Raw genomic sequence first — 27,137 nt, 5'->3', positions numbered from 1 at the left:
CAATGCAATCCTCTTGCAAGTACTGTGCGATTTGAATTTACAATGGGTTGCAATTCGTGGGGTGACCAAATGCTAGAATGTCTTCTCTGGAAAGCTTTCTCCCCTAGAATGTTCTGAACTGTGTCCAGTCGCCTCTCGAGCTATGCAACCTTCGTACATTTCATATATGCGTGATACGCGAGTCCACATTTTGCATGCCACATACACTGCTGTAGCCTCTGATCCAACCATAGCTCTTTATATATGTATACAAGTCTTGTGTGTGTGTGTGTGTGTGTGTGTGTGTGTGTGTGTGTGTGTGTGTGTGTGTATCATATATTAATTGAATTAGTTCAATGTACTCATTTATTTTACTTAATATGCTTTGAAAGTCTCGCTTTGTCCTATTCCCTTGAACCTATTCTATAGCGGGAGGTAAGAGGTGTCCTGGTCGCAAACAGGACCTTACCCCTTCCTCCAGGTGCCTTGTAACAAATGGATCAAAGAATTGTTACACTCAGTACACTTGGTACCTTTATTATGCAATAGATGTCGCCAAATTAATCAACTGTCCGCTCACAGGTGCAAAACTTCACTAGATTAACAACCCCACCAAACCTAAAACATTCCAAAAAGCAAGGTCCACAGATCCAACAGTTGTGGGGTTTTTTAGTGAGTCTTCTCAGCGGAAAATGGCACCAATCCTTGGTCTGTCTCGATTTCCCGACTATTTAGTGTGCAACGGCACTTTGGTCAGTGTGTAGCTCTATCGGTGGGTAATGCTCTCTCTCTCGGTCGGTGGGTAGATCTCGCTTTCTCTGTTGGTCTCTCAGTTAGTGTGTAGTGAGTTGAGCTCTCGTGGTTAAAGAGATGCACCGTGAACATCATCCTACTCTTATCTTTGTGGAACATTGGTGGAAATGCTCCTGTTTCTTCCCATGCTCCTCATCTTCGTGCTTAATGAACAAATTGTTTCGAAGGGATAGTCGAACTTCCCACATATGGTTGGAGTTTTGATCAGAGACACTATTATCTTCATGTTTCTGCCGAGTTTATAACACCTGTCTCCAAACTTGGACAACAGCTTGTTGATGCTCCGTTCCACTCTACCTACATCAACTTTATCAAATATATATATATATATATATATCCTAATAATTGCTGCGTAACCAGGCCTATGTTTACTTGAGTTATCCCTGTGTCCATTCGCATGCACATTTTGGCTGCCGCACCAGACCCGAGCCCATCACTTCTATTTCCACTTTTCTCCCCCTTTTTCTTTTCTCTCTACCCCTCCTAGATCCCCATGACCTGTCGTCATGCCTCCTTTTCATTTCTACTCTCTCGGGTACTCTACCCTCCCAAATCCCTACCCCGACCCTTCAGTACTCCTCTACCTTCCTACACTCCTGCCACCATCCCAGGCTTGACTCCCTCTTGGGTAAGCCTGCAGCTTCCCTCATTGCCTCTCTCGGCATCCTCCTGAAGAGCCCATCGACACACTCGTCGCTGCCTCCATACGAGCCCCATCCTACTCTCGTGCCGACCTACCCACCCAGCGTGACCAATCTTGCCAACTCCACCCTGCCCAACTCGCCCCACCTAGTGCTGAAACTGTGGACTATGGCAGCGGATCAGCTATCACCGCCTCTCTCTGCATCTCCCTCCAGAATGTCTATTCACTTGTGAGCAAGGCCCTTGCATTCCTTGAGCTTATTGTGAGCTTGAGCGAATGCGTCGACATCAAGGCCTTGACGGAAACCTGGCTGAGGGGTGAAGACACCTTCCCCCTAAATGAAGCCTCCCCACCTGACTATACCTTCCACCACTTGCCCCGCCCAGACCATCGCGTTGGAAGTCTGGCTCTTATCACCAAATCACACCTTGGTCTGTCCCCCCTACTTCCTTGGCACACTCTTTCTCTCCCTTTGAGCATCTCGCCCTATTCCACCTCTCGCCTCTCATTTAAAATCCTCATTTGCTAACGCTGTGCAAGTATCTCAAAAACATTTTCACTGGGATATCTTCTGCTTTCCTCCCTCAGCCTCTGCACTGAGCGACTTCTCATCCTTGGCTAGTTCAGCCTCCATCTCAATTCATCATACTCCCTCTCCTCTGAGTTCACTGTACTTCTATCTTCCCTTAATCTCTCCTTCCATGTAAACTCCATATTCACAGCCAAAGCCTTGACCTCGCCATCTCATGTGGCCTCGCTACTCCCATCATATCAATCACAGATAAGGCCATCTTTGGTCACTTCCTTGTATCACTCTCCACCCACATCTCCATTAACCAACCCTACTTCCTTCTGTGCCTGCCCCTGGAAAAAAACTCCCCCAATTCACTTACAACTGCACTATTCAAAATCCCAGCTGCCCAGCATTTGGCCCTCCATTCACCACAACATTTCTATAGCTGCCGTTCTGCTCACCCGCACCTTCACATTACCGTTGCTCTAGTCTCCATTAAAATCATCTCGCTCTCACGCTGGTTGTTCCCCCAGTGCAGCCCTCATCTCGGCTCCCTTAAGTCTAAGAGGCACAGACTTGAATGGATATGGTGGACAATTGGTTTAGTCATTCACCACCCCCCCCCCCCAGAACTGGCTGAACCACGTAAAGCACTATCGGGTCCTGCTCTCGTCTGCCAAAACTGCTCACTATTCCATGATCGTTCTGGAATGCAAAGATAACATTCAGCTTCTTTTTCTCTACTCTGAACTATCTTCTTAAAACCCTCTCCCCTCATCGCCAACAACAAGTGCTAGGAGCTCATGGATTTCTTTGTCACTAAGATTGAGACCATCTGACACTTGGCCACACCCGCCCCTCCCACTTCCCCTTCCCCTAGTTCACTAGGTCAAATTTCCTTTCCGGTTCCCCTCAGCCTTAGACCTAAACTCTCGTCTTCTCCAGTTTTTCTCCGATCTCCCCTCATGCCTTCTCTGAGGTCATCTTGTCCATGCGACCCACTTCCTGCTCTCTTGACCCTATTCCCACTAAAATGCTGACCAGCCAACTTCCTTTCCTGGCTCCCATGTTGGCTAATATTGTTAATGGTTCTCTCTACTCGGGTACTGTCCCCCTCGCCTTCAAGTATGCCGTCGTCACCCCTCTCCTCAAAAAAACATCCTTGTAAACTACCGTCCCATCTCCAACCTCCCTTTCTTCGCCAAAGTCCTTGAAGCTGTTGTCGCCTCCCAAATTCATGTCCATCTTTCATGGAACTCCATGTTTGAATCCTTCCCCTGCCACTGTCCCGAAACAGCTCTTAGGATGTCATTTATGACTTTGATATGTGACTGTGACAAAGGCAAACTTATCCCTCCTCGTCCTTCCCAACCTGTCTGTAACCTTTGACACGGTTGACCACTCTATCCTTTTGCAATGCCTCTCCACTGTCATTCAACTAGGTGGGGCTGCATTTGCCTGGTTCCATTCTTATCTATCTAATCGTAGCCAGTGAATCACCTGCAATGGCTTTTCTTCCCGCTCCCACACCATTACCTCCTGGTGTCCCCCAAGGATCTATCTTTGGCCCCCTCCTATTTCTTATCTATATGCTGACTCTCGGCAACATCATCTGAAAGTACATTGTCTATTTCCACATGTACACTGACATCACCCAGCTGTACCTCATCTCCACTTCTCTTGACCCCTCCACGGTCTCTAAATTGTCAGACTCTAGTACCGGATGAGCAGAAAATTCCTCCAACTTAAATATTCGGAAAATCAAATGCATTGTCTTCGGTCTCCACCACAAATTCCGTTCCCTAGTAACTGACTCCATCCCTCCCCGTGTCAACTGTCAGAGGCTGAACCAGACTGTTCACAACCTTGGTGTCATGTTTAATCCTGAAATGAGCTTCTGACCATATATCCGTGCCATCACTAAGACCTCCTATTTCCATCTCCGGAACATTGCTCGACTCTGCTCCTGCCTCAGCTCATTTGCTGCTGAAACCCTCATCTATGCCTTTGTTACCTCTAGACTTGACTATTCCAACACACTCCTGGCTGGCCTCCCACATTCTACCCTCCGAACTCACACTGTCATGTTCATCCATCATGGACTGCAATTTGTTAGCAGAATAAGTCCACTGGCACAGTATTTTTCAATTCAGAAAGTCTGTACAGAATGCCATCATGAAGCTTTTTTACACACGTTTCTCCTGCCTGTGGAACTTTCTTTGCCATTCATGGACATTGTTGTAGTTGGAGTCAGATTTATGAGATGTTTGTTCCTGATACAGCTTCCTTTGACAGTACAGGTTGAGCATCCAAAATTCGGAATGTTCCGGAATACGGACACCAGGCCGATCTATAGCGGGGTCGTCCGGAAAAAGGAAAATGTTCCAAAATCCGGACGACTCTCGCCTTTGTGGCCCGACCCCGCCCCCTTACCTTGCCCCGGCCCGACCCCACCCCCTTACCTCGGCCCAGCCTTGCCCCTGACTCTCGCCGGCCTGACCTCTCCTCCACCCCTGCACTGCTTGCCTCGACCGCCCAACCCCACCTACCTCGGCCCAGGCAAAGACGTTCAGAAATCCACGGAATCCAGAACGGCCTCGGTCCTGAAGTGTCCAGATTTCGGATGTCACACTGTACTCTTCTATTGTGCCATCCAATGTGTGAAAAAAGCTAGATTCATCAAGATTGAGAAGATGTCATTGGTGACTAAGTAAAAGAGAATGCTTTGTTGCCATACTGTAAAACCTTAGAAATTCTACATTAAAAGTAATTATGCATAACCGGTTCTTAAAACGGGTAGGACCAGCTTGAAGCTGGGAACAGTAGAGAGTTTAATTGAATAAAATCTCTTTTTTTTTAAATGGTGGGTAAGTATAGTGGTCTCAGTTTTACTTTTGTTTTTCAGGTCAGGTGAAAGTCTACAGAGCTCTGTTTGCATTTGAACCCAGAACAGTAAGTACTTGTTATGCTGTAAACAATTGTTGATTTGTGTGTGGTATAATTCAGATCCAAGAAGATTTGAAATTTAAATTTAATTGTTTTGTTGAAGTCTCGTACACTGATAATAGCAAAACATGACTCCCAGCAGTGGTTTCAACAAGAGTCCCTAATGACTTTTTTTATATGTATTGATTAATGCAGTTTTATAGTTCTCATAAGAACATAAGAATTAGGAACAGGCCATACGGCCCCTCGAGCCTGCTCTGCCATTCAATAAGATCATGGCTGATCTGATCATGGACTCAGCCCCACTTCCCTGCCCGCTCCCCATAACCCATTATCTCCTTATCGGTTAAGAAACTGTCTATTTCTGTCTTAAATTTATTCAATGTCCTGGCTTCCACAGCTCTCTGAGGCAGTGAATTCCACAGATTTACAACCTTCTGAGAGAAGAAACTTCTCCTCATCTCTGTTTTAAATGGGTGGCCCCTTATTCTAAGCTCATGCCCTCTAGTTCTAGTCTACCCCATCAGTGGAAGCATCCTCTCTGCATCCACCTTGTCAAGCCCCCTCATAATCTTAATACGTTTCTATAAGATCACCTCTCATTCTTCTGAATTCCAATGAGTAGAGGCCCAGCTTACTCAACCTTTCCTCATAAGTCAACCCCCTCATCCCCGGAATCAACCTAGTGAACTTTCTCTGAACTGCCTCCAAAGCAAGTATATCCTTTCGTAAATATGGAAACCAAAACTGTACGCATTATTCCAGCTGCGACCTCACCAATACCTTATATCGCTATAGCAAGACTTCCCTGCTTTTATACTCCATCCCCTTTGCAATAAAGGCCAAGATACCATTGGCCTTCCTGATCACTTGCTGTACCTGCATACTATCCTTTTGTGTACTGCATGACATTGAATAGTACTTTTGAAAGTTGGCATACAGGTACAGCAGGCGGTGAAGAAGGCAAATGGTATGTTGGCCTTCATAGCTAGGGGATTTGAGTATAGGAGCAGGGAGGTCTTACTGCAGTTGTATAGGGCCTTTGTGAGGCCTCACCTGGAAATGTTGGTCTCCTAATCTGAGGAAGGACATTCTTGCTATTGAGGGAGTGCAGCGAAGGTTCACCAGACTGATTCCCAGGATGGCTGGACTGACATGTGGAGAGACTGGATCAACTGGGCCTTTATACATTGGAGTTTAGAAGGATGAAAGGAGATCTCATAGAAACATATAAAATTCTGACGGGACTGGACAGGTTAGATGCGGGTAGAATGTTCCCGATGTTGGGAAAATCCAGAACCAGGGGACACAGTCTTAGGATAAGGGGTAAGCCATTTAGGACTGAGATGAGGAGAAACTTCTTCACTCAGAGAGTTGTTAACCTGTGGAATTCCCTGCCGCAGAGAGTTGTTGATGCCAGTTCATTGGATATATTCAAGAGGGAATTAGATATGGCCCTTGCGGCTAAGAGGGGTATACGGATCGAGGGGTATAAAGAGAAAGCAGGAAAGGGTTACTGAGAGAATGATCAGTCATGATCTTATTGAATGGTGGTGCAGGCTCGAAGGGCTGAATGGCCGACTCCTGCATCTATTTTCTATGTAGTGAGCGTGTGCAATGTAGACATAAGCACAAGGAGATCAGGGGAACCAAACAAATATGTAAAAAAGCTATATAATTATTCTTTGCCTAAATAGTAGTGGCTACACTTCAAAAAGTAATTCGTTGGTTGTGAAGCATTTTAGGACAGCTTGAGGATGTGACCATTTGCTATATAAATGCACATTTTGTTCTTTGTGAAATCTTTTAAATGTTACTGTTCTTTCACAAATGTATACAGTTAGTCATGTAACATGTACAATCTAACATTGTACAGTTTCTTTTAAATTCAAATATTTATGCTCTTATTTCCTTGGCTATAATGTGTCATTATAGTTTAATGGATTTTTCTGATTAATTCTTTCTTGGTCATGCATTTGGCAGTTGATGTTTTTACAATAAAGCACTAAGATTTGGATCTTGATGCCTAATCTTTTGTTTTCTATTTGAGTTCCAGCGTTTATTTTATCTATTATTGAAAGTATTAACATCTTTGGGTATACGGAAGATCTGAACAACTGCATCCATCACTACAAATATGTTGATCTCAACAGCACAAGCTTTAAAATCAGCTATTGTCTCCCTCCCTTTAACTTTCCCAAAGTGTGTGACCACCCCATTGAAGGAGAAGCAAAACTGAGAGGGTGTGTCCTTTTAATTTAAAGCAGTCTCCCATTTTGTTGAAGAAACTAAAGTTGTGAAGAATTTAGGATGGCTCGTTTTTAACGAAACACCAATTTACTTACTGAAATGGGGACTCTGGAGTTGGGCCTTCCTCCTTGCTATGATGTCACCTATGGGGAATGCTCCAGCCGGTTCCATGGGAAATAATGGGCACCATGACCAGTGTTCCCTCTAATTTTTTTCCCTGCGCAGGCCTTTTTAAATTGTTGTGCATTATCTCTTCCAGTGGCGGTACTGGTGTCCAGCCTGCGCTTGATCTCGCAATCACGGTCGCGCACCTTTTAGAGGGAACATTTACCATGACCTAAACTAGCTGCAGAGTTCAATTGAAGTTGTGGGGTTCAGGGGAATCTCATTTAAGACTAGGGATGCTGATTTCCCAGAAAATAATTTTGCTTCCCAGTATCCAGAAGTTCTGGATCAGTGCTTAACCCAGTTTGAAATCATGTCCCCCACTGTCTTCATTTCTTTTCCTTCCCTTGTGGCCAAACCAATAGACAATAATACAGAACTCAAAATCATGTACTCAACATGTACAATTAAAGCAAGTATAATGGGACTTCAGTTAAATATTGGCGGTTACCGTCTACTCGTAAATTAAAACTGCTTGAATCTAATGATCTGATAATTCAAATTATTTTCACACTTATTTCCCAGGTTGCTGTGTTAGTTATGTTGCATAATCAAATTATTGAACAACTCAGTGTCATTTTGTCATGAATGATGGTTTAAGCCAAGCAAGTGTTGAATTGTCATTGCTTAATCTTTTTTTTTAAAAACAATGTGGGTGAAACAGGAAATGCATCAACCCAACTAGGATTTTAAAATGTGCTGCCGCCATTGTATTGTTGTGTGGGGAGGTTGCTGAAAGCAGGATGTTCTTATTGCTGCAAGCACTTCCTGTACCAGACACCAGATGCAATGAAGAACCCGAAATTAACTTTTAACTTATTTTGAAGTTGATATGGGAGAGGGAATGTTGGGATCTGCTGCTTGAGATTTCAGCTGTAATAGCAGGCTGTGAAAGAGAGCCAGATTCAGAATCAAACCAGCAAAGAAAAGAGCAGCACGAGAGAGTTAAACATCACTATACATGTTCAACATTGGATCAGTATATTTCCTGTATGTACAATACACCCCTCTCTTGGATGAGGAATTGTGCATTGAACGGTTTGAGCAAAAAGGAGAGACATTTAAACCTTAATTGATTAAAAATGCTACTTTGAGAACATATCAACACAAAATAGTTTTCCCATACATGCTTTATTCACTTTTTTGTGCACAAGAAAAAGGCAAAAATACAGAAAAAGTCCAAACATTATGCGATTGCAGGTTTTGGGATATGGAATGTGCAGTGAATAAAGGGCAGAGAGATCAGGAGATATATTTTCCATCAGTTGTAAATGTAGTAATACCCACCCTCCTGTGTGATTCTGAGATGTGGACTATATATACACTAGACACCTCAAATCGCTGGAGAAATACCACCGATATCCGTAAGATCCTGTAAATCCCCTAGGAGGACAGACGTACCAACATTAGTGTCCTCGATCAGGCCTACATCCCCAGCATCGAAGCACTGACCACAATCGACCAGCTCTGTTGGGCGGGCCACATTGTTTGCATGCCTGACACAAGATTCTCAAAGCAAGCGCTCTACTCAACGCCTACATAGCAAGCGAGCCCCAGGTAGGCAAAGGAAACATTTCAAGGGCACCCTCAAAGCCTCCTTGATAAAATGCAACATCCCCACCGACACCTGAGTCCCTGGCCAAAGACTGCCTTAAGTGGAGGAAAAGCATCCGGAAGGGCGCTGAGCACCTCGAATCTCGCCGTCGAGAGCATGCAGAAAGCAAGCACAGGCAGTGGAAGGAGCGTGCGGCAAACCAGACTCCCCACCCACTCTTTCCTCCAACGAATAGCTGTCCCACCTGTGACAGAAACTGTAATTCCCGTATTGGACTATTCAGTCACCTGAGAACTCACTTTTCTTCGATTTCGAAGGACTGTCTGTGATGATGAAATGTTGCTCAGAGGTGGGGGAGAAATTCCCTACTTTATACCCATGCCAACTGTTTTGCTCTCATTAGTGATTAGGAGAAAAATGTATTTAGCTCTTTGAACCACAGATCAAAGATAAAGGGTGGAAAAAAACTGCAAGTACTGGAGATCTGCAATAAAATTGAAATGCTGGAAATGCACAACAAATCAATTAACAACTGTAAAGAGAAAAGACAGATTTGTTTCATTTCAGATGCAAGCAAAGGCGAGAACAACAATGGCACTCACTTAAATAAATCTGTAATAAAAAGCTAGTTTCAGTAATGGTAACCATGAAACTACTGGATTGTCATAAAAACCCATCTGTTTCACTGATGTCCTTTTAGGGAAGGAAATCTACTGTCTTTACCTGGTCTTGAACTATATATGACTCCAGATCCACAGCAATGTCCTCTGAAATGGCCAAGCAAGCCACTTAGTTGTACCAAACTGCTACAAAAAACAATAATAATCAAACCGGATGGACCACCCGGCATCGACCTATGCACGGTCTTCAGACGTGACAAAGGCTCACCTAGCCCAATCGCCCCTGCAAAGTCTTCCTGGCTAACATCTGGGGACTTGTGCCAAAATTGGGAGAGCTGTCCCACAGACTAGTCAAGTAACAGCCTGACCGAGTCATACTCACAGAATCATACCTTTCAGCCAATGTCCCAGACTTCTCCATCACCATCCTCCATCACTATTCCTGGGTATGTCCTGTCCCACCGACAGAGGTGGCGGCACAGTGGTATACAGGAAGGAGTGGCCCTGGGAGTCCTCAACATTGACTCTGGACCCCATCTCATGGCATCAGGTCAAACATGGGCAAGGAAACCTCCTGCTGAGTACCACCTACCTACTGCCCACCCTCAGCTGATGAATCCGTACTCCTCCATGTTGAACACCACTTGGAAGAAGAACTGAGGCAGCAAGGGCACAGAATGTAATTTTGGTTGGGTCTTCAAACCAAGCTGGCCGAGTACTGATGGACATAGCTGCAAGACTGGGCCTGCAGCAGGTGGTAAGAGAACCAACATGAGGGGAAAAACCGACTTGACCTCGTCCTCACCAATCTACCTGACACAGATGCATCTGTCCATGTCAGTATTGGTAGCAGTGACCACCGCAGAGTCATTGTGGAGACAAAACCCTGTCTTCACACTGAGGATACCCTCCATCGTGTTGTGTGGCACTACCACCATGCTCTGCAATCCTGCCATATCCAGTCATGAATGGTGGTGGACAATTAAACAACTAACGGGAGGAGGAGGCTCCATGAACATGTCCATCCTCAATGATGGAGTCTAGCATGCGAGTGCAAAAGACAAGACTGACATGTGTGCAGCCATCTTCAGCCAGAAGTGCTGTGGGTGATCCATCTCTGTCTCCTGAGGTCCCCACCATCACAGAAGCCAGTCTTCAGCCAATTTGATTCATTCCACATGATATCACGAAACGGCTGAGCACACTGGACACAACAAAGGCTATGGGCCCCGAAAACATCCCGGCTGTTGTGCTGAAGTCTTGTGCTCCAGAACTAGCTGCACCTCTAGTCAAGCTGTCCCAGTACAGCTACAACACTGGCATCTATCCGACAATGTGGAAATGGCCCAGGTATGTCCTGTCCAAAAAAAGCAGGACAAATCCAATCCGCCCAGTTACTGCCCCATCTCTCTACTCGCAATCATCAGCAAAGTGATGGAAGCAAAGTCATCGGCAGTGCTATTAAGCGGCACTTGCCAATAAACTGCTCACTGATGCTCAGTGAGGTTCTGATGGGACCACTCAGCTCTAGACCTCATTACAGCCTTGGTCCAAACATGGACGCAGGAGGTGAAGTGAGACAAAAGATTCAAGGCGGCGGTCACCACCACCTGCTCGGGGGCAATTAGGGATGGGCAATAAATGTTGGCCTTGCCAGCGACGTCCACATCCCGTGAATGAATTTTTAAAAATTGAGGTGGGTCTCTGAAGAGGTAAGCTTGGATGGGGCAAAGGAGGGAGAGATGGGGGACATTTAAAACCAGGAAGATGTGGGGTAAACTGAGTGGGCGACTTGGAGGAGGAGCGGAAGAGATGAAAGCAGAAGAGGTGGCTGCATGAATAGACTCATCTAAAATTCAGGTGGCAGTGATAGAATGAAGTCCAGTTGAAGATAAGTCCAGTGGAACAGGGGGTTAGAGACAGAGTGTAGTAGACCCAGGAGCCTATGGAGGAGAAAAAAGTTGACCAGGAACAAGCAGAACAATTTATTATTTTACCTAGTTGGGTATTGTTGAATAATAATAAATGTAGTCTGTTTCTGTTTATAGGAGAAAAACAGGCTATTCCATCTACAGACCACGTATTATGCATCCTATTTTGGACTCTCCCATCTATATAATCTCCTGATATATTGCTCTGGATAATTACAACAACATTTCTGATAGCCACCTGTGCAATATACAAGCTGGACCAGCTGCTCTCCAAGTGTATTACCTTCACCCATAGTACTGAACCACTGCATCCCATGCAGTATTTAATTGTTAATTATACTTAATTATACTTCTCTTCAATAATGATCAGTTTTGTTCCCAGCAAAATATTTATACTGTTTGTTGAAAGAGTTAAATGGCACTGCATCAGCTTTTTTTGCTCGCAGTTATTTTTCCATACATGCACTACTCCTCTGATCTGCCATTTGGCTTTTTTATTCATTGCTGGGATGTGGGCGTTGCTGGCCTATCCCGAATTTCCTTGAAGGTGGTGGTGAGCCGCCGAGTTGAACCTCAATGCTCACCTTGCTGCTCTCCATCCTCTACAAACTCCAATTTGTTCACAACTCTATGGCCTCCAGTCAACCATCACCCATATCATCACTAATCTATGTTGGCTCTCTTTTCAACAATGCATTAAATTTTAAATATATCAGTCTTCCAATTTCATCATGACCTTACCCCCATTCCATTTCTGTAATCTCCTCCAGACATGTACCTCCCTCCCCCCTCAACATGTGCTGGTCCTTTGACTCATCCCTATTGTGCAAGCCCTTCATTTGCCCCACCATTGGTGACAGCCTTCAACTATCTTGAGCTCCTTCTCTGAATCTCTTCACCTTTCAAAATCTTCAGGATGTACCATTGCAACCAAACTGCTGTAAGGAACTTTAGTTTTACCTGGGATATTCTTTCTGGTAAAATGGTGCTGGTCAATCCTGTAAGCAGTCTGAGTGGCTTATGTTCAAGAGTGTGCCTGCACTGCTCAATATCTAAACATGATAGCGTCACCCAGGTGTGTAACAATAGGACCCCCTTGTGATCCAAACTGAATATCATTTCTTTCATGTGCTATCACATGCACTTCTTCAATCTTTTTGAAGACAACGCCAGATATAATTCTTTAAAGTACCTTATTTCACAGACACCAAATAAATGTACTGTGTAACAGTCGAAATAAATTCCATTTACTTCGTTGAATCTCACTTGTCTCCTCAAATATGGGAAAAATAATGAACCATAAGTTGTGTCTCTTTTGTGCCCTGACTGACCTGTTTTTGGCATTAGCTTTCTTTCTGATTACCACTGAGAGCAAAAACTGAATGCAAAAATTTTAGATTCCAGCTCTGGGACTCAAGCCCATACTTCAGTCTCTTTGTTTAAAACCTGCTTGTCTTGTCTCTTTTCTCTGTTAATTCTTATCCCAGCAAGCAGAGGGGAAGTGTCTCTGACATCTTCCTATGCAGACATTCGACAACCCTTTCCCAGGATTATATTCTCTACAGACACTTCAGCCAATTCCCACGTGAATAGAATCCTCGCTATCACAGTGCATGGCCACCTGCGGCGAAATGACAAATTGTTCAATGTCTTTGGTCATCCTGGCTAATGGGCTTGGGATGAGGCAAGATATTCTTGAGGAACCAACTAGGGAACAGGCTATTTTAGATCTAGTATTGTGTAATGAGAAAGGGTTAAATAATAATGTTGCAGTGTTGGGGCCTTGAGGGAAGAGTGACCATAATGTGATAGAATTTTATATTGAGTTTGAAAGTGATTTAGTTAAATCCGAAACTAGAGTCTTGAATCTAAACATAGCAAACTACATATATATAAGGGGCGAGTTGGCTAAGGTAGATTGGGAAACTACATTTAAAAGGTATGATGGTAGACAAGCAATCAAAGAATTAATACATAATTTACAACAAACATATATTCCTTTAAGGCACAAAAACCCCACTGGAAAAGTGGTCCAACCGTGGCTAACAAGAAAAGTTAAAGATAATATTAGATCAAAGGAAGAGGCTTATAATTTTGCTAAAAAAAGCAATAAGCCAGAGGATTGGGAGGATTTTAAAATTCAACAAAGGAGGACCAAAAAATTGATGAAGAAAGGGAAAATAAAATATGAGAGCATACTAGCAAGAGACATAGAAACAGACTGTAAAAAAGCTTCCATAGGTATGTAAAAAGGAAATGATTAGCGAAAGTAAATGTGGGTCCTTTACAGGCTGAGACAGGAGAAATTATAATGGGGAATAAGGAAATGGCAGAGAAATGAAATGAATACTTTGTATCTGCCTTCACGGAAGAAGACACAAAAAACCTCCCGGAAATAGTGGAGAGCCAAGGGTCGAGCGAGAATAAGGAACTGAAAGAAAATAGTATTTGTAAAAAATAATAGTACTGGAGAAATTAATGGGACTGAAAACCAATAAATCCCCTGGACCTGATGGCCTACATCATAGGGTTTTGAAAGGGGTGGCTACAGAGACTGTAGATGCATTGGTTGTCATCTTCCAAAATTCCATAGATTCTAGAACGGTTACTGCAGATTGGATGGTAGCTAATGTAACCCCGCTATTCAAGAAAGGAGGGAGAGTGAAAACGGTGAACTTACAGACCAGTTAGCCTGACATCAGTCATACAGAAAATGCTAGAATCTACGATTAAGGACGTGGTAACAGGGCACTTAGAAAATACGGATTTATGAAAGGGAAATCATGTTTGACAAATCTGTTAGTTTCTTGGGGCCCAAGTTTCCGCCCTCTGGAAAAATGGCGCATCTCGATAAGGTGCGCCGACTTTCTGGAAGAAAAAGGGCGCCGAAAACTACCTTGTGATTCTCTGGTCTCCTCAGAACGTCTTCGTGCTCGGCGTGGCGCAGCACAAGGGATCAAGAGCAGAGCCAGGTCCCGGTGCTGAAAACAGTGCCGGGACCTCTGCACAGGTGCGCTAGAGTGCGCGCGCGCATGTGTAGTAGCTCCAGGCTCCCGAGGCTGCGTGAGACGGGCCCGACCCTCGCCCTGGCCGAATGGGCTCACCGGGCGAAGATCGGACTGGACCTCCTCCCGTTCAGCATTCCCCCGCCGCTCCCTTCCTTTTCTTCCCCGCGCCGCCCCCCCCCCCCCCCCCCCCACCCACCTCCATGTCGGCGGCGGGGCCCCTCCAGCATCTCACTGGGGGCGGGCTCCGCCCGAAGTGGCAGCGGCAGCGGCCCGACTTGGCCTATTCAGCTTCTCCGCCCTCCTCTCCCTCCCCCTCCCTCTCCTTGCCCCCCCCCCCTCACTGTCAGAGACAGAGAGGGAGAGAGACACGGGGGTGGTGGGGGGGCGTCCTAGCACGCTGTTGGAGGGCTCCCAGTGCTGCAGTAGGTGAGTAGAAATGTTTTTTTAATTATTGATTTTTTAAAAAATTTATATTTTATTAATTTTTTTTTGGTTGATTTATTGATTTATTTATCATTTATTATTATTTATTATAAACTAAATGCCGAGAATTGCAATTTCTAAGATGCTCCATTCTAAACTAGTTGCTCTAAAAAAAATAGGAGCAACTCAGGCCGAAACTTGAGCCCTTGAGGTTGTAACTAATAGAATATATAAGGGGGAACCAGTGGATGTGGTGTATTTCGATTTTCAGAAGGCATTCGATAAGATGTCACACAATAAATAAAATTGGGGCTCATGGGATTAACGGCCCAAGTTTCCACACGCGCCTAGAACGGCGCAGTCCCGACCTGGACGCCCGTTTTCGCGCCACAAAGTGCGCCGAAAAAAATCCTCGGTATTCTCCACCTACTTGCAGGTCCTCTGGCCCTCGGCGCAGCCAGCACGAACTGTGGGGGGCGGAGCCAGGTCCCTGCGCTGAAAACAGTGCCGGGACCTCTGCACAGGCGCGCTACAGTGGGCACGCAAGTGCAGTAGCTCCAGACGCCGAACTGTGTGGGAGGGGCCCGAAGCACGCAGCCCCTAGCCCTGGCCCAATGGCCTCACTGGGGCTGCGTGAATAAGGCTCCTCCCACGGCCAACTCCTGCTCCCCCCCCCCCCCCGACCAGACCCGACACTCGTTCCCCACCCTGCCTCCGGACCAGATCCGACACCCGCTCCCCCCCTCCGCCTCCGGACCAGACCAGACCCGACACACGCTCCCCGCCCCCCCCCCCCCCCCCGCCTCCGGACCAGACCCGACACCCGCCCCCCCCCCCCCCCCCCCCAGACCGACCCGACCCGCACTCCTGTTCCCGCCCCCCGACTCGACCCGACCCGCACTCCTGTTCCCGCCCCCCGACTCGACCCGACCCGCGCTCCTGTTCCCGCCCCCCCGACTGGACCCGACCTGCCGCCCCCCCCCAACTGGACCCAACCCGACCCGCCCACTTCCCCCCCCCCCACTGGACCCGACTCCGCTCCCGGACTGGATCCGACCTGACCTCTCCCTCCCTTTCTCTCTCTCTCTCTCTCTCTCTCTCTCTCTCTCTCTCTCTCTCTCTCTCTCTCTCTCTCTCTCTCTCCTTCCCGAACCGACCCAACCCAACGCCACCTACCTGTAAATCTGGTGCTGGGGACAGGCCCTGCCCGAAGTCTCGGGCCGGCCCGTTCAGCCTTCGGTCCCGAAAGGCCTGCCTGAAGCACTTTCACACAGGTAGGAAGATGGTTTATTTAATCTTTTCTTTGCTTATAAATGTTTATTCAGGTTGGATTTATTTGTATAAGTATAAATAAGGATTTATTATAGAATTTAATGACTTCCCTTCCCCCCCGCCCCCCAACCTCTTTCTGGACGCCTAATTTGTAACCTGCGCCTGATTTTTTAATGTGTAGAACAGGTTTTTTCAGTTCTACAAAAATCTTCACTTGCTCCATTCTACTTTAGTTTGGAGTACGTTTTCACTGTGGAAACTTTCAAATCAGGTGTTAGTGGCCGGACACGCCCCCTTTTGAAGAAAAAATTCTGTTCCAAAGTAGAACTGTTCGACCTGACTAGAACTGCAGAAAAAAAAATGTGGAGAATTGCGATTTCTAAGATAGTCCGTTCTCCACCAGTTGCTCCTAAAAATCAGGCGCAAATCATGTGGAAACTTGGGCCCAATGTATTAGCATGGATTGAAGATTGGTTAATGTACAGAAATCAGAGTAGGAATAAATAGGTATTTTTCGGGTTGGCAGCCTGTAACTAGTGGGGTGCTGCAAGGATCAGTGCTTGGGCCCCAGCTATTCACAATCTATATCAATAATTTGGATGAGGGGACCAAATGTAATGTATCCAAGTTTGCTGATGATACAAAACTAGATGGGAATGTAAATTGTGAGCAGGGTGCAAAGATTCTTCAAGGGGATTATAGATAGGCTAAGTGAATGGGCAAGAACATGGCAAATGGAATATAATGTGGAGAAATGTGAAGTTATCCACTTTGGTGGAAAAAAACAGAAAAGCAGAGTATTTTTTAAATGGTGAGAGATTGGGAAATGTTGGTGTTCAGAGGGATCTGGGTGTCATTGTACACGAATCACTGAAAGTTAACATGTAGGTACAATTAAGAGAGCAAATGGTACGTTGGCCTTTATTGCAAGAAGATTTAAGTGTAAGAGTAAAGACGACATCTTGCAATTATATAGGACCCTGGTGAGACTGCACCTGGAGTATTGTGTACAGTTTTGGTCTCCTTACCGAAGAAAGGATATACATGCCATAGAGGGAGTGCAACGAAGGTTCACCAGATTGATTCCTGGGATAGGGAGATTGTCTTATCAGGAGGGATTGAGTAGATTAGGCCTATATTATCAAGTTTAGAAGAATGAGGGGTGATCTCATTGAAACATACAGAATTCTTACAGGACTAGATAGGGTAGATGCAGGGAGGATGTTTCCTATGGCTAGGGAGTCTAGAACAAGGGGTCACACTCTCAGAATAAGGGGTCGGCCATTTAGGACTGAGATGAGGAGACACTTCTTCGCTCAGAGGTTGGTGAATATTTGGAATTCTCTATCTCACAAGGCTGTAGAGTCTCAGTCTTCGAATATATTCAAGACTGAGATCAATAGATTTTTGGATATTAAGGGAATCAAGGGATATGGGGACAGTGCAGGAAAGTGGAGTTGAGGTAGAAGATCAGCCATGATCTCATTGAATGGTGGAGTAGGCATGAGGGGCTGAATGACCTACTCCTGCTCCTAATTCTTATTCTTGCTGTATAAATTTGAAGTAGAATTGTGACATCCTCTAAAATGGCTTGTCTGGCTTTAATACACAGCCTTCAAGCCTGTGGCCTTTTTTATGTATAAATTCACTTTATTTTAAAACACAACATTTAAATGTTAAATTCCAATCCTATCCATGAAGAAAAATATGATTTGGAAAATACCAAAATGTGATGGATGCTTTGGGTTATTTTGTAAATTTAAAGGTACTATATAAGTGAAAACCTTTGTAGATGTAATAGTAAATAGTATATTGCAATTTTTGGGGGCAACATGCTATAAGTTCCTTAAGCATCTCCTAACTGCTGAGAGAGCCTAATTGAGCTGTTAAATATTTGCTGTTGAAAAGCTGGAATTACAAAGTTTACTACATTAATTTGTCTGTGTGAACTTTCAATGACACTGATAATCAAATTTAGGAACAATTGCTCTAAAGTTGCTTTAAAATCTATCAGTATTTAGGGTTATCCATGTGTTGTAGTCGTACTTTTTCAGTTGTCCTGACGAAGATCAATTGTCAGCACATTGGTAATTCTATATTTTCTTTTAACAGACCAATGAATCATTTGAATATATTTGACTTTTGGTCCTTAGCTGACTGCATACAAGTTAATATTGTGTAATTTAATGTCTCTCCAGTAGTTGAATGGTCAAGTAGGCTGGGTTAAATGTAAGAGATTTAGAACAGAGGGCAGAAGAAATTCTTGAGTTGTGAGGCTGTGGGATTTACTTTCAATGTTACTGCCTCGGGAGAATGTCCACATTCAAGATTAAGTTAGATAGGTGGATGAAGAAAAAGGAGCTGGAGAATTGAGTGTAATATCTCCAAATTTGCAGATGACGCTGAGCTGGGTGGCGGTGTGAGCTGTGAGGAGGACGCTAAAAGGTTGCAGGGTGACTTGGACAGGTTAGGTGAGTGGGCAAACGCGTGGCAGATGCGGTATAATGTGGATAAATGTGAGGTTATCCACTTTGGTGGCAAAAACACGAAGGCAGAATATTATCTGAACGGCGGCAGATTAGGAAAAGGGGAGCTGCAACGAGACCTGGGTGTCATGGTACATCAGTCATTGAAAGTTGGCATGCAGGTACAGCAGGGGGTGAAGAAGGCAAATGGTATGTTGGCCTTCATAGCTAGGAGATTTGAGTATAGGAGCAGGAAGGTCTTACTGCAGTTGTACAGGGCCTTAGAGAGGCCTCACCTGGAACATTGTGTTCAGTTTTGATCTCCTAATCTGAGGAAGGACGTTCTTGCTATTGAGGGAGTGCAGCGGAGGTTCACCAGACTGATTCCCGGGATGGCAGGACTGACATATGAGGAGAGACTGGATCGACTGGGCCTGTATTCACTGGAGTTTAGAAGGATGAGAGGGGATCTCATAGAAACATAAAATTCTGACAGGACTGGACAGGTTAGATGCAGGAAGAATGTTCCTGATGTTGGGGAAGTCCAGAACCAGGATAAGGATAAGGGGTAAGCCATTTAGGACTGAGATGAGGAGAAACTTCTTCACTCAGACAGTTGTTAACCTGTGGAATTCCCTACCGCAGAGAGTTGTTGATGCCAGTTCATTGGATATATTCAAGAGGGAGTTGGATATGGCCCTTACGGCTAAAGGGATCAAGGGGTATGGAGAGAAAGCAGGAAAGGGGTACTGAGGTGAATGATTAGCCATGATATTGAATGGTGGTGCAGGCTCGAAGGGCCGAATGGCCTACTCCTGCACCTATTTTCTATGTTTCTTTGTTAAGAGATGTGGGAACAGGGTGGGTAAATATGATTGGAAGTATTTGCTTGCATGGAGTGTAAGTGGGCTGGTTGGGCTGAATGGCCTGTTCCGTGTTGTAACTTGTATGCATATCTATGAAATAGTTTGTTAATTACACAACTGTGAAATTTGTGGGATCTAACACTTGTGATGTAATCAGTTGGTTTCACTTTGTAATGATTAGTAAATTTGGATTGATAACTTTGCTTAATTTTTTATACCTTTTTATGTGTTTTTTTTTAGCCGGATGAATTATATTTTGATGAAGGAGACATACTTTACATTTCAGATAGTGTAAGTCCTTGATCAATTATCTATCTCTTTGTATGTTTAATTCTAGATTGATTAATTTATCATGTTGCATAATAATTCTTTTTTATTTTAAGAGTGATCCCAATTGGTGGAAAGGAACTTGCAAAGGCCGAACAGGATTAATTCCGAGTAACTATGGTGAGCATAGGATTTATATGTTGATTCTTTTTAATGGTTGGATAACAATAGCTGGGATTTTTTAATGAAAATGTTTGAAATAGGCACAAACTTACCAAACCCCAGCTCACTTATTCATACCTCATTTACCTGGAGGCTGGGAGCTAGTACGGTGGCATAATAATCCAGAGGCCTGGATTAATGATCTGAAGACATGATTTACAGATCATTAGTTAAATAAATCTGGAATAAAAAAGCTAGCATCAGTAATGGTGACCATGGGCCCAAGTTTCGGCCTCAGTTGCTCCTGATTTTTTGGAGCAACTGGTGTAGAACGGAGTATCTTAGAAATTTAAATTCTCGGCATTTAGTTTGCTCCAGTTCTAGTCAGTTAGAACAGTTTCACTTTGGAACAGAATTTTTTTTTCAAGAGGGGCGTGTCCGGCCACTTACGCCTGTTTTCAAAGTTTCGTCAGTGAAAACTTACTCCAAACTAACTTAGAATGGAGTAAGTGAAGATTTTTGTACGCTCGAAAAAACCTTGTCTACACTTTAGAAAATCAGGCGTAGGTTACAAATCAGGCGTAGGGAATGGGAGGGGGGGGGTTTAAAAGGGAAGTTTACAAACATTAAACACTTCAGATTTACAAATAAAGAGCCATCATCAATAATAAATGATAAAAACATCAATAAATCAACCAATAAATCAATCAAAAAAAATTAATAAATATTTTTTTTTAAATCAATAAATAAAACATTTTCTACTTACCGACTGCAGCACCGGGAGCCCTCCAACAGCGTGCTGGGATGTCCCCAGTGTGTGTCTGTCAGTGTCTCTATCTCTGTTTGTCTGTGTGTGTGTGTGTCTCACTGTCTGTCAGTGTCTGTGTTTCTGACAGCGAGGGGAGGGGGGAAGAGAGGGGGAGAGAGGGCAGGAGGGAAGGGGAAGGAAGGGGAAAGGGGGGGAAGAGGAGAAGGGGAAGGGGGGGAAGAGGAGAAGGGGAAAGGGGGGGGGAGAGGGGGGGGAAGAGGAAAAGGGGGGAAGAGGAGAAGGGGAAAAGGGGGGAAGAGGAAAAGGGGGGAAGAGGAGAAGGGGAAAAGGGGGGGAGAGGAGGGGGGAAGGAGAGTGGGGGGGGAAAGGAAGAGAGTGGGGGGGGGGAAAGGAAAAGAGGGGGGGAAGGCTGAACGGGCCCAAGACTTCGGGTAGGACCCGTCCCTAGCACCAGATTTACAGGTAGCTGGTGTCGGGTCGGGGGGGGGGGGGAGGGGAGCTCGGGTCGGGGGGGCGGAGGGAGGTTAGTTCGGGTGGGGGTGGGAGGAGTGCGGGTCCGGGTGGGGGGTGGGGGGTCAAGAGCGTGGGTCGGGTCGGGGGGTGGGTGGTGGGAGGGAGGGAGGGAGAGTGAGGGAGGTCAGGTTGGGTGGGGGGGGTGGAGCGCGGGTCGGGTCTGGGAGGAGGCGAAGCGGAAGTCGGGTGGAGGTCGGGTCCGGCGGGGTGGGGCGGTAGTCAAGTCGGGTCGGGAGGAAGCAGGAGCTGGGCGTGGGAGGCAGCCTTATGCACGCAGTCCCAGTGAGGCCATTCGGCCAGGGCTAGGGGCTGCGTGCTTCAGGCCCCTCCCACACAGTTTTGGGCGCCTGGAGCTACTGCACATGCGTGCCCACTGTAGCGCGCATGTGCAGAGGTCCCGGCACTGTTTTCAGCGCAGGGACCTAGCTCCGCCCCCAACTGCTCATGCTGCGCCACGCCTGACTCGAGGACCAGCAGGGAGCCGGAGAATCTGTACGTTTTTTTTTTTGCACACTGTGGCACGAAAAACGGGCGTCCAGGTCGGGGCTGCGCCGTTCTAGGCGCGGCCCGAAACTTGGGCCCCATGAAACTACCAGATTGTCTTAAAAACCCATCTGGTTCACTAATGTCCTTTTAGGGAAGGAAATTTGCTGCCCTTGCCTGGTCAGGCCTATGTGACTCCAGATCTACAGCAGTGCAGTTGACTTGGCCGAGATAGCCACTCAGTTGTATTCAAGAAGGTGGCTGACCACCACATTCTCGAGGGCAATTAGGAATGGGCAATAAATGCTAGCCTTGCCAGCGACTTTCACATCCTGTGAATAAAGAAGGAAAAAAAAGAACCTAGGTCCAAGCATTTGAAGACTTCTTCAGAAAATCTCCCCATTTACATTGCAACTAGTTTCATCAGGAATTAAATCATGGGGCTGACCGGCTCACACCTGTCCTCCCCTCAAATTGTGATGGCCACAGTCAGGACCTAATGTGTTTTTTTTGTTGCGGGAATGAGATGGGCAATTTGGGTTGTCTATTAGAATAAACTGGGATTAGTACTTCGTTATAAGTGCTGTATGTATATTGGTTATTAAACATTTCTTTTTATACCTTTATTTAGCATACTGTAATTTTCAGATTTTCTTTACCAATTGGGGAATGCTTCTAAAATCATATTTCCAGATCATCTGAAGTAATGGCTGTGCTGCTATTACATCCCTATCGTTTGTTTCCTGGGTATCTGGTCAAATTCTATACATAATTTAAGATGAAACAGTCGAGACAGAGAAGGGTGTTGAACAATCCCTTCCACGAGGAGAAGATAATTTTAAAGTTAAATCTGCACAGAGGCTGAAACGTTTCCTTTCAGCTTAACATGCTGGATGCTTGCCAGTTTTCTGCTTTTGTAAGGATTTAATGACTATTTATTCTATCGTTTAGAGTTCTGAAAAACATTTATGTATTCATATGAAAATTAATTTCTCTTCACAGTTGCTGAGCACGTAGAGTCAATTGACAACCCGTTGCATGAAGCTGCCAAACGCGGTAAGTAATATTTGCAAAAGTAAATGATAAATGCAAGTTTAAATTTCAATCTTCAATCATAATCATTGAGATTTTCTTGCAGTGCAGATTTTTTTTCTCAAGATGTGTTTACAAATGCAACTTTAGTATCACAAACAGTTGCAATGAAATTATTTCTTGGCAAAAATGATGCAAGAGGCACTGCCATGCTTTTTGAAATGTGGATTCAAGCCCCATGCCAGAGACTTGAGCACATAACCAATGCAGACATTCAGTGCAGGATTGAGGGAATGCTGCACTGTTCGAGGAACCATTTTTCAGATGGGACATTAATCCAAGGCTCTGTCTCGCGTTGAATATTTCAGCGATGACAGTTATCGATACCAGGGAAATGCGATGAACCGTCCGTGTGAATCACCAACAACAAATGATGCGTCAGTGGGATCCAGTCTGATTTCAGCTGGCTCTGTCCTCTCAGGTGGACATAAAAAATCTCTCAGCTCTGTTTGAAGAAGAGCAGTTGAGTTCTCACGGTATCCTGGCCAGCATTTATCCCTGAACCAACGCTATCAAAACAGATGATCTTGTCCTTTATCTCATTACTGTTTGTGGGACCTTGCTGTGTGAAAATTGGCTGCCACATTTCCCACCAGTGCAGAAGTGATTACACTTCAAAAATCCATAATTAGCTGTGAGTCTCTTTTTAGGATACCTTGAGGATGTGAAAATTACTGTATAAATGCAAGGTCTTCTTTCTTTCGGATTTGGCACTGCATGGAATACAACTCCATTGTAATGTTACACTTGGTTTTAATAAAGGGACAGAGCCGTCTGTCAAGCCCCGCCCCCCCCACTGCCCGGACTGCATTTTTTTGACAGACATGCGACAAACCCCTCCCCTGTCAAGCTCTGCCCCCCCTCCCGGCCGAATCATTCCCTCCACGTGGTGCCGAGAAGCAGGACCTGTGGCTCCGACTCTCTCTTTTTTTTTTTTTCCCCCCTCCCTCCACCACTCCCTGGGCAGGCCTTCAGGACGTGAGTCAGAGGACCCTGGGCTGCGAGGGGTGGGGGGGTGGGGGAAAAAAAAGAGAGAAAGAGGGAGGTTGGTGAGAGCGGGGGGAGCGAGGGAGGTTGGGGGGAGCGAGGAGGGAGGCTGGGGGAGAGCGGGGGGAAGCGAGGGAGGCCGGGGGGAGAGCGCAGGGGCGAGGCTGGGGCTGAGGGGTGGGCTGGGGGGAGTGGGGGGAGGGAAGCGCAGGCGGGGCTGGGGGGGTGAGGGGGCAAGGGCCGGTCTGGGGGGGGGGGGGGGAGGAGGATCACGTTATTCCAACCCCATACAAGGGACATCGTTGGAATGGGTGATATCCAGAAGTCACAACACTGCCATTGTCCAGTTCATACCCAATAAACCTGTTCACAATCCATATACTGCCCTATCTATGGTGGGAGGGGAAGAATGCACTTGCGCTGGGGTACGGGACCTTGGTTGGGGGAGACATTCACTTGGACTGGGGTAAGGCACTTCGGCTGGCCCTTGCTGTCTTCGGGGGTGCTCTGTCCTCTGTCGCTTAAGGAAATCAAAGTGGATCGAGTTACAATTTGCAAAGTCAGTGAGACCTTGGGATGGGCGGTTCCAGTGACCCATTCCTGTGAAACTTCAGGATGAGGCTTATCCTCCAAGGGGACCAAAGAGCGGAGCATGTTGCCCATTTTGACTACAAATAAACGCGTCCTTTTAAAATGCTCTGGGGACACTTTTTAAACGTTCCCAGAGTTGATTTAGAGTGCTCTCCTCTCTGGAGATTCCCAGTTGGAGCCAGGCAATATGAAGAAGATACTGCCTGCTGGAACTAGTACTGCAGCTACATGTTTCAGACTGGCATAAATTCATCCTTAATAATGCTGTACACTAGTTCCATCTACAGTTATGTGAAGCTAGTGCAAATAGTTTTTCTACAAAACTCTGATAGCTAAATTGTTTATGCGTTTAGGCAATCTAACTTTTGATTTTACATTCTTTCTGTAGTTGAGAGGATGTACAATACACCTCAGTCTCTACTGGCTGATTTATTACATTCTATATTTACTGTTGAGATCTAATTCTACTCCGACTGGCACTTCAATATTTCAGGGAATGAAAGCTGGTTGAAAGAATGTTTAGACAACCGAGTTGCAGTGAATGCTCTAGACAAAGCTGGAAACACAGCTCTCTATTGGGCATGCCACGGAGGACACATGGGTAAGGCTTTCTTGCTCAGAATTGTATAAACATTGTTAGATTATTGTTAATTTATAAAGTCTATTCAGCATTTGCAATTGCATTTAAAAGTTGCCTTTGTTAGTGTTTTTAAAAAAAAAACACAACCCAAAAAATTCGGTCAAAATGTTTACCTATCTGTCTTCACTAGTTTGTTTGTTCTTGCAGTATTTTTATGTAAGTTGGAGTTGATTGATAAATATATTATTCAAACAAAATGTAAAGCTTTTTTGAATTAAGTACACCTCTTCCCTCAATCAACATTACCAAATATAGATTGATCATTAATCCCATTGCTGTTTGTGGCATCATGAAGTTTGCAAAATGGTTGTCATATTCACTTATATAAGTGATTGCATTTCAGTCGTAATTCATTTGGGAAATCCTGAAAGATGCATTCAGGTGCTATATTAACCTTCCTCCAATTCATCCATGAAATTGCAGTGGAAAAAATTCCAATAGTGAAGAATGGATGAAATAGTTTAACAAATGTCACTTCAATATATAGATTAATCTGCTACCTCTGATATTAGACCATTAGCTGTATAAGTCTGAGTATGCCGTATCCTGCTGGGATTCTTAGGGCTGTCGTCCATGTATAGCATTAAACCCCTGACTAAATATACCTTACTAGCTTAATAGGGTCTTAGCTGAAATTTAGGAAGATGCAGCTGTGACAAAAATAATGCATTTTAGTCTAAGATTTAGATTGGTATTGAATTCTTTAATTCTGTCACAGTACACAAGAGATTAAAGTTAGTTTCATTCACAGAAATTGAGTCCCAGTTTGACTCAACACAATGTTACACCGATTGTTCAGTTCGTCACTTGAACATAACATACAAAATATAAGCAGGAGTTGGCCATTTGGCCCTTTGAGCTTGCTCCGCCATTCAACGAGATCATGGCTGATCTACCTTAACTCCACCTTCCCGCATTATCCCCATATCCCTTAATTCCCAAAAATATATTGACCTCTGTCTTGAATATACTCAATGACTGAGCATTCACAGCTCTCTCGGGTAGAGAATTCCAAACATTCACAACCATTTGAGTGAAGAAATTCTCCTCTCCTCTTAGTCCTAAATGGCTGACTACTTCTTCTGAGACTGTGACCCTGTATTCTGTATTCCCCAGCCAGGGGAAACATTTTCTCAGCATTAACCCTGTCCAAGCCCCTTAAGAATTTTAAATGTTTCAATTAGATCACCTCTCATTCTTCAAAACTCAAGGGAATATAGGCCTAGTCTAGTCAATCTCTCCTCATAGGGCAATCCCCTTATCCTAGGAACCTGTCTAGTGAACCTCCATTGCACTTGCTCAAAGACAAGTATGTCTTTCCTTGGGTAAGGAGACCAGAACTGTACACAGTACTCCAGATGTGGTCTCGCCAATGCCTGTATAATTGTAATAAGATTTCTTTACTCTGATACGTTAGCTTTTGTTACAAGAGATTAGAGTATCATTTGCTTTCCTAATTGCCTGCTGTACCTGCATGTTAACTTTCTGTGATTCACATGTTAACTTTCTGTGATTCACGTACAAGGACACCAGATCCCTCTGAAATGTAAACATTTCCCAGTCTCTCTCCATTCAACAAATATTCTACTTTTTTTTTTGTTGTTCCTACCAAAGTGGATAACTTTGCACTTCACCACATTGTATTCCATTTGCCATGTTCTTGCCCACTCAGTCAACCTATCTATATCTCTCTGCAACCTCTTTGCGTACTCCTTACTGCTTACTTTCCCACCTAACTTTGTATCATCAACAAACTGGGATATATTACACTCAGTCCCATCAACCAAGTCATTAATATAGATTGTAAATAGCTGATGCCCAAGCACTGATCCTTGCGGTACCCTGCTAGTTACAGCCTGCCAGTCCAGTTTATTCTTACTCTCTGTTTTCTGTTCATTAACTAATCCTCAATCTGTGCTAATGTATTACCCCCAATCCCATGAGTCCTAATTTTGTGTAATAACCTCTTGAAAAATAAAATATTCGCAGCTCTTCTGGCAAAGCAGCAGCAGACAGCGTAGCGGGTCAAGACAGGGATTGAACCTGCAACACCACACTCTAACCATCTGAGTTAACTTCCCAGCTTGAGGAGGATTCATGGGCTAGACTTTCCATTAGTTTTGCATCGATACTGCCCACTTAACGTCCATTTTAACACTGAGATGAGGTATAGCGCCTATTTA

General features: G+C 44.9%; 1 protein-coding gene across 1 annotated transcript in view; it reads left to right on the top strand.

The window, feature by feature from the left end:
• ostf1 (osteoclast stimulating factor 1) overlaps nucleotides 1-27,137 on the top strand; it is a 113,626-nt gene that overhangs the window by 38,021 nt on the left and 48,468 nt on the right. Inside the window, exons 2-6 of the mRNA XM_070862402.1 lie at nucleotides 4,855-4,901; nucleotides 19,691-19,741; nucleotides 19,834-19,897; nucleotides 22,647-22,700; nucleotides 24,808-24,915. Of these exons, the coding sequence (XP_070718503.1) occupies nucleotides 4,855-4,901; nucleotides 19,691-19,741; nucleotides 19,834-19,897; nucleotides 22,647-22,700; nucleotides 24,808-24,915 (324 nt within the window). The remainder of the gene's footprint in view (nucleotides 1-4,854; nucleotides 4,902-19,690; nucleotides 19,742-19,833; nucleotides 19,898-22,646; nucleotides 22,701-24,807; nucleotides 24,916-27,137) is intronic.

This window comes from Pristiophorus japonicus, chromosome 1 (assembly GCF_044704955.1).
Source record: "Pristiophorus japonicus isolate sPriJap1 chromosome 1, sPriJap1.hap1, whole genome shotgun sequence".
NCBI lineage: Eukaryota > Metazoa > Chordata > Chondrichthyes > Pristiophoridae > Pristiophorus > Pristiophorus japonicus.
The sequence above is the reverse complement of the archived record's forward strand: the minus strand, read 5'-3'. Positions and strand labels throughout refer to the sequence as shown.